Source organism: Psittacula echo (assembly GCF_963264785.1).
Source record: "Psittacula echo genome assembly, chromosome: 17".
Classification (NCBI taxonomy): domain Eukaryota; kingdom Metazoa; phylum Chordata; class Aves; order Psittaciformes; family Psittacidae; genus Psittacula; species Psittacula echo.
The window spans coordinates 4,541,668-4,552,215 of record NC_137753.1 but is presented as its reverse complement, the minus strand read 5'-3'; the positions used below and the strand labels follow the sequence as shown (position 1 = coordinate 4,552,215).

The following is a 10,548-nucleotide window of genomic DNA, read 5'->3' as shown; positions in this document are numbered from 1 at the left end:
GAGGGGGATGGCTCAGTTCTATAAATGGTTTCACCCCAAAGGAGCATGATGGGGAACTGCTGGGGAGCCAGACAGGGATCCCCAAGGCAGAAACCCACCTCTCTGTCAAGTGCTTGCTGCTGGCTGTTCCCTACCCCTCCTATCACCAAGGCAGGGCAGGAGGAAAGACTCACACTGGGTTTTTACCAATAAAGAAGAATCAGCCCCGAGATGCAGGCAGCCCGGGCTCAGGTGCTGGAGAGCAGGGGTTTGCTCCTCTCAGAGCCTGGCACATCCTTGTTCTTGGGGGGCTCTGGGCACTGCCAGTTGCTGTTTGATCGCCTCAGAGGCCAATCCAATTCATCAGAGCGACAGCAGCAAACGTAGGAGAAGAGCCGAGCCCGGACCACCCGTGTGCACAGGACAAACATGATGCAGTTGGCACCTCCTTGGAACGTGTTCCCAATTCCCTGCAAGGGCAAGAGAGGAATTCACCAGCGCTGCTCCTATAGGTACCCCCCAGAGAAGAGCAAACACAGCATCAGACCAGCTACAGCACTGCCCAGCTGACAGCGGCTGCCACCTAAGTGAGAAGAATAGGTCCAGAAAGATCAACCTCGCACCCAAAAGCAGACCAACTGGGGGGTTCTACAGCCCCTGCTGAAGGATGGATATTCAGCATCTCTGATCTGAGCCCGCTTTTCCTACAAGCATTTATACCAACTCCTACTGCAGTTATTGCCTGTAGCCACTAGATGCTGCTGAAATAGCTGTTCCTGAGCATCCCGACCAGCGCTTGCCAAACAGCATCAGTCAGTACGTGCTGCATCCTGCCGCTACAAAAACGGTATTAAGAGCAACAAAGCCTCATCTCCCTCCCAGATCCTCCTTCCAACGCATTTCCTGGCAAATACTTACATGCAGGACAACCAGGACTGAATTTTGCACTGCAGGGGAGTTACAGAGGGTCAGAATGAAGCGCACAGTGCTCCAGATGCGGAGGATGATAAAGATGACAGGGATGAGAATCAACTTCTTATCTGCTATGGAAGTCTGGGGCTGAAATGCAGGTGCTCTTGAGAGAATGGGGCGATATTCTGAGAGAGCTGCGTGCTTCCGTGGAGGGTGGGAGAGAGACAAAAACATGAACAAAAAGCTACATTGGACATTCAGCTCCAGGGACCCTTTCCAAAGCAAACGAAATCTCTGCATCTCATGGGAAGTTAACAGGGACACACTTCTGAGCACCAGCTTTTAGCCACATTCTGCCCTTGCTAATGCAAACATTCCTGCTGAAGGCAAAGAGTGGCAAACAAAGGATATCCGGCACTTATCAGAATCTCACTAAAGCTTTGTATTAACAAACATCACTATGGAGTTACCAAGAAACCAGCTTTTCACTGTGGAAGAATAAAGTATGTGGTGCTCCAGAAAACAGTTTTTCTGGGCCAGCAATATATAGATATAGATGATATAGATATATAGATATAGATGTAGAGATAGATGTAGATATAGATATAGATGTAGAGATAGCGATAGTGATAGAGCGATAGCGATAGAGAGATTAGATATAAATATATTTTGGGAGCAGTCTGGCTCATCCTTCTCAAACTCCTGAGTCTTCACCACAGCCAGCAAGTTCCACAAGGAATTTACGCCCATGTGAACCAATCCTTCCGTTTGTTGCCCGAATTTCTGACCATATTCTGTTAGCAATTGGCTTTCATAGATCTGAACAAGCCAGCAATACCTCTCTATATCAGTGCAATGCAGGGATCTGTGGCCTGGAGCACCGTGGCTGAAGGTGTAAGGCCCATGAGACCTTCCTATGGTAGAAACCATTGGATGCTCTCAGACTCCTGGATGGGGAGAGCAGGTCAACACAGCACAGAGAGCGGGTGCTGGGACACACAATGACGAGTATCAGGGTGTTAATGGGGGTGAAGGGATGAAATCTCAGCATAGCTGACCTGCAGAAAACCATTCCCCCTCCCACCAGGGCTACAGAGCACACACAGCTTCCATGCACAGCATTCTCCTTCACCCCAGTACTCCCAGTCCTGGCACTTTCCTTCCTCCAGAACAGAGCTGTGCAACAACACTGCAGGGATTCAGTGACCTGAACCAAACCCTTCCGGGGGCTTTCAGTGCCATCCATTCCCGTATGGTCTTTTCCATTTGGAAAGCCTCCTGCACATGTCCCCCATGACAGCTACTGCCATCATTCCTCCTCCCTCTTGGACTGCACTACTGCAAACCCCACTTCAGCAATTCGTAGTGTTCACACAGCCCAAACCCAGCCCTGGCTCTCTGGTGCTCTTCCTTGGAAGTGGGAGACCTCCTGCCAACAAAAGGACTCAGTAAGCAGGCTCCCAGGCTTGGCAGAATTCCTAGTGATCAGAATAGGCCAGGCTGACGATTCAAGGCCAGGTTGGACACAGGGGCTTGGAGCAAGCTGCTCCAGTGGAAGGGGTCCCTGCCCGTGGCAGGGGTTGGAGCTGGATGAGCTTTAAGCATCTCCCTTCAACCCAAACCATCTATAAGGGAGATGCTCCACTCCGTAAGCGCTGTGTGCGGCTGCTTCAGCCCTCAGACCCCATGCTTGGAGACAACTGCCTGCGCTCAGCACCATGTGAGAGGCTCATGGCTGGAGCAGGGAAGGCTGAGCCGGGCATGATGGAATCCCTGGCAGAGCAGGAGGCCGAGCGTGGCCAGGTGCAGGTCAGGTTTCCCTGCAGTCACGCTGCTATCTTTGACAGCTCTGGAACACAGTGTCCCGGCCCATGTGTGTCAGGTGGTGACAGGCACAAGCAAACCCTTCTCAACGCCCCTTTCGGGGACCCTTAGGACTCGTGTTTGTCCCTATGGCTGCAGCACAGCAAGCAGGTTTGCAGGGGCGGTGCTCTCCAGGATGTCCATCCAGATGTGTGGGGGCTTTCCCCCCTAATACAAGTTAAAGGGAAAGGCATCTCTGGATGCATCTCCTCCTGCCACCATCAACCCTGATTTCTCTAATGTCCTAAATGCCTGGATCCTTTGTGTTCACAAGGAACAGCAGCAAATAAGCCTCTGGAGTCTGAAACTCCCCTAGACAGGGTGTCTTCCTGTATTGTGTGTGCATATAGTGCTTAAAGCTATATAATGCCCAAAGCTATGTAGCGCCCAGACTCCCACATGGTGCTTCATGCTGCTAGGACAAAACAGATATTAAAACCATCGTTAGAGATCCTAAACTGACTGAGGTTAGATACAGCCATACGCTAATAGCAGGGTTGGTGCAAGTGGACGACTGATTGAAGCTGACTTTTGTCCCTCATAGCCTGTTCCAATCCTTACATTTCACTCCTGTGCATTCCATAACCCCTGCAAGTTTTCCAAAGGCTTTCAGGTTCCTGTGCTAAGTCTCTGCAGCGATGCTGGAGGCTGCTCAATCATGTGAGCTGCTTCTCCCCCAGCGCTGGGTGCATTCAGCGGTGCTTGAAGCAATTCCTGCCTGTGGAGCTGCTAAACACGAAGGGAAATCTTCAGAGCATGGGAGGCCAGAATCACACAGCAAGCTCAAAGCAGCACAGTACTCACCGCTCTGTTAATGTGCTTCTTGATGAGGAGGTAGAGCACTGGCAAAGTCACATAGGCCAGTATCTCCCACACTTTCCCCGTTAGCAGCATCCACAGGACCCGGTCCTCTGCATCCAAGTTGACCCAGCACCAGCCCACAGAAACGTTGGAGGCGTCGTAGCCAATCTTCTTCAGAGCAACAGCCGCCACTGTAATGCCAAGGGGGATTCCCCAGCTGAGGAAAGAACACGAAGAGCAAGGTTATGCCAAGAACAAGCTCCCTTCAGTCCCTCCACACCTCAGGGGAAGCAGGGGACGGACCAAGGGGTTCTCCATCAGATGCTCTCTCCCGGATACAGGGGAGGTTGAGGATGTGACAACAGCAGAGCATCTTACGATGTGACCATCCTGTGGGACCCAGCCATTCATGAGCAATGAGGCTGATCCAGAGCTTTCAGACCACAGGCAACCAAATCCCACACTCATTCCTAAGGGAGACTTCACACAAAGAGCCAGCACACACAGAAATCCCCAGCTCAATCCCATCAGTGGGGCTTGGTTTTAAATAAGGGGTTAATCAAGGATAACTTCTGAAGGACCAAGGGCAGGTTTCTTCCCAAGGGAAAGCGCTGGCAATAACAGCAACAAGCCAAGAAAGCAAGGAGGAGCCGTGCCACATTGTCTGGAGCCGTGTTTTGCCTTTGGCTTCTCTCTTGACAGCAGAAGCAAATATAGGGAAGCATTTAGGAGAAAAATACCCTTTGACGTTCATGAATCAAACCAGTCGGCAGCTTGGGCTGCCCACAAAATCCTATGAGGAACAACTGAGAAATCCCACTCAGCCCCTTCCTGGGTGCTCTTCATAGCCAGGGCTTTACAGGCCTGGGATGTGCAAGCACCCATTACCCCACACCTGAAACCCTGCCCTGCATCCAGCGGGATGCATCACCTGCCCTTCCCGTGTTCATCCCCAGGGGAAGGAGCAGTGGAGCTTTAAGTGGGACAAGGGATATTCCTTCAACAAGCACAAATGCTTTACAAAGTGCTCACTGGGCCCCCAGCACAACCCTCGGGGCCTCTGCAGATGCTAAGGCAACAAAGCCATTACTGTATTGCTCCCATTACCTTCCTGGTTCACACTTGCCTTTCACTGTCAGCCTGGAGCAGCTGCATGGAAAGGATCTTCCTCCTAAACCCAGTCTCAATGCTGCAGACTATGCAGGCAGAGAGCAGTTGTTGCTCAGATTGTCTGAAATGCCACAGCCCAACAGCAAAATCACAGCTAATCCCATGAGAGGTTTCAGAAATGCCCCGTTTCCTGCTCTGAAATGATGTCTGAGTTCACCGACTCATAAAACCACCCCAAATACAAATACAGCGCTGTAAAAACCCCCACCAGAGTCAGCCTTTTAGCACGGTTAGAACATCTTGTCTCAGTGTTCAGGTCAGAACAGCCAGTGCTAATCCAAACCAGCGCTGTTATTTAAGGACGGTTCTGCTGCAGGAAGCCCTCCCCTTGCTATTATCAGAGCAGGCTTTCTGCAATCATTCCAGACACCACCACCATGGAAGTTCCTGCACAACTGAAGGCTCATCTTGGTAGAAAATGGTGGTTTGCCTGCAAACAAGCAGCACAAATGCACTGACATTCACCTTTCAGTGTGCTTGGAACAAGTGACCACTAAAAGAATTCAAGAGAACTGGCACTTCCTTAAAGAAACCATATGAAGGCACACGAGCACAAGGGAGGCCAGCACCAAGAAAAAGGAAGTGTATTAAGAACCTAATTTGCCTACAGCAACCTGCAACTGAGGGAATTATATGAGAAGATAAAACCAGGTCAAATTGCTGTGCATGGAGATAAAAGAGACCAGTGTGTAAGTATGAACAGGCACAATGAGAGAGGCTGCAGCAGGATAGAGCAGACCACCAGGCAAGGGGCTTCAAATCCTCACACATCTAGCCAGTAAAAGGAAGAATGTGGAAGCAAACTGCCACGCGTCAGGCTAATTTTCACTGGAACGGTGTATTGGGATCCGATGGCACAACCAGCACTGGGGACAAGGGATTACAAGCTCAGAGTGAAGTTAGAAGCTAGAAACCAGTCAGGCATTGCAGTGGAGTTCTTCAGCTCTATTTTGGATAACTGGAAAAGAGAACTGAGAGTGGTGGTTTGGTTATTCTTCAGAACCCCTAAATGACAGATTCCCAAAGGCTGGGAAATACCAGTGCTTTACACCCATCAGCAGAACAATCAGCATATTTCAGACCCAAGGCATACGTCAAGACTGGGGTAAAAAGGATCCAGGATAACAAAAAGAGAGAGGAATTTTGCTGAGCACCCCAAAGGCAGTGCAGTTGTATAATCTGGGCATCCCAAAAGCACGCTTGGATCTAAGCACAATCAGTGAAGGAAAGAAGGGAAGATTGCTTGTATCTCTGTAAAGAGGCTGGCAATCCCATCTCTAAGGCAGCACTTATTTCCCTAATACAGCCCCCAGCAATCTATTAATAAAAACACATGCAACTCAGCCCATCTTTCCATGTTGGCACCAATTGGACTTGATGATCTTAAAGGTCTTTTCCAACCTAAATGATTCTATTAACACCAAGGATGCATTTATACAAGGCAAGACAAGGACCCTTCAACTATAGCAGCGGACAGCTCAAGCTGTGTTGGCTTTCTTGCCCTCAGTGTGCCTGGGTCAGATTGCTTAATAGCACACTTTGATTTATGCTGCACTGCTGCTGTGTTTTCTTCCCCCCAGAGGCTCTTACAGACAGGGGAGATTTGCTGTCGCCTGCCTGCACAGGTTGGACAAGAATCCATGCATCCGACCAGGCAGCCTGCAGGCAACTCCTTCTGGGATGGGGATTATTACCCTGTAAAGAGACAAAAATCAGGCTTCTGGATATAGCAGCCAGTTTCAGGGCAGAGCTTTGAGTGCATTGGGAGCAGAACTCCAGACCCACGCTGCTCCAACGTAATTTTTGACCCCTAACCATGAAACAGCTTCCGGGTACCAACAGAGACTCCTCCCAGAGAAGCAGGCAAGCACTTAAAAGCTAAGGCATGGGGAGGAGCTCACCCTTTGGTTTGCCTGACCCAAAAGCTTCTGTAAATGAAACGCTAAAGGCAGAGCAAATTTCTTATGTAGGGACACAGGTCCAGTTCTGAAAGTCAGCACTGGCACAGCCATGCACGAGGCAGTGCACTGAGGACTCAGGTGTACAGTAAGTACAGTAGAACATGAAAGGATTCCCAAGTAGCCCATTGATATGCATGTAAGTATAGGCATGGTTATACATGTATATATAAGCATATTTAAGTGAAATACCTAAGTAAGCACATATATACCTATAACTGCCTGCATAGCCTGACCATTAAAGGCAAATACTTCAGAGGCTGAAAGCAATAGCAAATGCTATCAAAAACAAAGCAAGACACAATCCCTACGTGGGTTCTGGTGCATCCTCACCCCTACTTTGGATGAGCTGCTCTCACAGCAAAGATGACCATTACACAGCTAAATGCTACTTGATATTTAGAAATCCAGAGGCAATGAGAAAGCTTGGAAATTGAGGTTCTGGATACCAGCACTTACACCTCACAACCACATCAATATTTCCAAAGCTAACTGTAGGCCTGTTTTCAAAGCTCATCTGAGCTCAACATGTTTAAAGCCAAAACAGAGCCTGTAGCTCTCTACTGCAGCAGTAGACTAGGTGGATGTGTTACCACAAGGAACAAACCCGTTCGGCAGGTTTGATCCAGTGTGGCATCCTAATTTCCCTAAAAACAAAACTTCAGGTACTGACTTCCAATGTATATTTAGTTGCTCCACTTGGCTAAAGAGCAGTCTCTGGTTTTACTCAACACTAAAGAAGTATTCAGCTTCACCAACACTTGCCCCTCATGAGTAACTACTTGTGAAGAATAGGAAACATGCATTTCAGCTCCATCCTGCCTTGAATCCCTTCCAGAAGTGTCTTGGAACGACTCAATGGTCACTGCATGATGACATTAGCAACCTATGAAGCAAGGAGGAGGGAATCCCAGGTTCTTGTCTAGACAAAAATACTGGAAACACCTTCAAATCCTTAAGTCATCCATCCTTTGCCACCTTTCCTGCTGCCATAGCCAGGTCTCACCTACCTACCGCACTGAATGCATGCGCTACAATCTTTTCCTATCAGTTGCAGCAGTTCCTATGTGCATGGTATTAGAGGAATTCCAGGCTAAGAGCAGCCCAGGTAGCCAGTAGGACTTTGAAGCACTGAAAAGTGTAAGGAGCCATCTCCAAGCATCATGCCCAGAATCAGGTTTTATGACTGAGTTCTCAGGTAATGATTAAAGTACAGAGAAGGAAAGAAGGAAGATGTGTCACGAGGGGATGGGCAGAGAACAGGTCTTCACTTGTTTGGCTCTTCATGCAGGTCATAAAGCGAGAAGAAGCTTTAAACACTGGCTTTGCACAGAATGGGAGTCAGCTGTGAAGAACCACCCAGCAACGGGGCTTCGGTGAGCACTGTCTCTAATGCCCCTTAGACAGGGCAAGTGGAGCTGATCAATACCAAGAGCAGAACATGGCACTTTATTTCTACTGCAAAGACCTGAAAATAAGCCTAGCAAATTGCCCCAGAGGAAGTTCAGTTGAACACTTCCTTCCTCCCTATCACGGGGTTAAAGCAATCTCCCACTTTTAAGAGTGCACAGATTGCAGCCAACATTATTTCAGTGATCGTGCCCATTTCTCTCCGCACATTGCAGATGATGAGGCTGAGAAGCCTTAAACCAGATGGAGAAGTTAAAGCACAGACAAAGGCCACACAACAGGAGATTAGCAGATAGGAAAATCACAAACAAGCAAGATTTGAATCAACTCTTTGATGGAGCCTGTAGACAGCATCCCCACAAAGAGCTCAGACTCCTTTTTTCTGTTCCTTAAGCAAAATGTGGCTCTTTACAGGCACTCCATCCTCTCCATAGCTCCTATAGTGCAACTCTATTCACTTGATAGAGCATAACAAACGCCACCGTCTCACTGCATCTTATTTCACTTCACCGGTAGCTCGGTGTTCCCAAATGTGCAGTCGCCTCACACACAGACACTGCTGTCAAGCAGCAAGTAGAACAGGTATGGCAGGAATCAGGCTCCTCCTGATTCACACTTCGCCTTCATGTCTTTTTGTGGTCCACCTTTACATGGACTCAGCTCTAATTCAATCATCTCCCAAATGATGCTGCTTGAAAATTAAAGCTAACAAATATTTGCCTAAGAAACCAGAGAAACCTCAGCACTTGCCCTGATTGTTTTCTCCTTGCATCACTCCTCTCACCATTTCTTGCAGCTCAGAGGACTAAAGGATCACTGTTTTGCTCAGCGTGGAGGTAGCACATGATTCCCCAAGCTCCAATTGCATAATGAAAGCTTTTACTGAACACGATGTGGAAAAAACAGCTTGCTGAAGAGCAGAAACCTTGGATATAAAGCTGCATTGTGGTCTGGTTTGCCTTGCCTTCAAACCTGCCAAAACAACCTTCAGCGTGCTTTACTAGCAGCCTCCTGCCTCGCAGACCGCATTCTCCTACTAGGTGTATTGAGTTATAGCAACCAGCCTGGGGAAAGGGGATCAACGGACCAGGCTGACACTGGGAAGTCAGGATCCCGGGAAACAGAGCTCAGATCCAGGAATTCTGGCAGCAGCAGGCAGGTATTGCAAACACCAGATCCATGATACTATTTCTAGGATGTAAGAGCAGATTGTAGAAGGAAAGCAGAAGCCAGGGTGTTTAGAGTGGTTCTATCTTGCCAGAGATTATTCTATGCGACCTTAAGCAAAACACTTTTATCTCTTCTACATCTCATTTCTTTACCCAGGGAGGGGGACATTAAGCAGGGTGGATAAAAGACAGCAAACCCCCTGTTTATAGGGAACTTGAGAGTGGCAGACTAGCCTTAAAGGAAGAGCAGGTGACCCCAGCATCCATCCAAGCACTTCATCACAGAGGGTTCAGTGAGAGATTGTGGGGTCCACATCTCATACCCTCATAGGAGCAGCACCCACCTCATGACATGAAAGCAGCAGAGCAAGCTTGTGCCGGTGGGCGAGCCCCTCACAATGGTGATGTAGAGGTAGACAGCAATGGCCATGGTCCAGAAGAAGGAGCTGGTGTTGGAGAAGGTGGACAGGGCACCCTGGAGCACGCAGTCCCACGAGGTCCCGTCGAAGTCCCGCAGCACCCCATAGAAGTACGAGAGAGCCGAGAGGAGATCCGCCAGCGACAGGTAGAGCAGGAGCTGGCGGGGCCGCGTCCGCAGCTCGGGCCACAGCGCATGGGTGCACACGAGGAGGCTGGAGCCCAGGAAGGACAGGACGCAGGACAGCAGCACGACCACCCGCTCCGAGGCGTACAGCTCGGTGGGGGGCAGCGGCGCGGGCATGCCGGGGACAGGGCGCAAGGGGAGGAGGAGGAGGAGGAAGGAGCGGCGGCAGCACCGCGCTGCGCCGGGACAGCCCGGCCCGGGAGCACTGTGCCAGGGAGCGGCGGGAGGGAGGGAGGGAGGGACGAGGAGCGGGGAAGCCGGGGGCCGGGGCGGGAGCGGGGCTTGTCCGTCCCCCCCCCGCCGTCATGTGAGCGCCGGGCCCGGCCCCCCCCCCAGCCTGCGGGAATCCCTGCGGCTGGCGGGGATCCGCTGGGACAGGGCTGGGAACGACGGAGCCCTGGGAACACCTCTGTTTCCTTTAAGTTACAAACACTCGCGCCCCCGCAGGCCCCGCTGCAGCCCGGGCCAGGAGCCGCGGCACAAATTGAAGCTCTTTTTCACTGCTGGCTCCTAAAAGCCGCTCCTGAGGGCGCTGAGGCACAGGGTGCCCAGAGAAGCTGTGGCTGCCCCATCCCTGGCAGTGTTCAAGGCCAGGTTGGACACAGGGGCTTGGAACAAGCTGCTCCAGTGGAAGGGGTCCCTGCCCGTGGCAGGGGTTGGAACCGGATGAGCTTTAAGGTCC

At 50.4% G+C, this 10,548-nt stretch overlaps 1 protein-coding gene across 1 annotated transcript; it reads right to left on the bottom strand.

The window, feature by feature from the left end:
- Window positions 1-227: 227 nt before the first annotated feature.
- On the bottom strand, window positions 228-9,983 carry GPR157 (G protein-coupled receptor 157; the record flags this gene model as incomplete). The annotated part of the gene is made up of 4 exons (XM_080631228.1): window positions 228-449; window positions 898-1,092; window positions 3,559-3,772; window positions 9,607-9,983. 4 exons carry the CDS (start codon window positions 9,981-9,983, stop codon window positions 228-230), a joined length of 1,008 nt encoding a protein of 335 aa, XP_080487354.1.
- Between the last annotated feature and the right edge of the window lie 565 nt (window positions 9,984-10,548).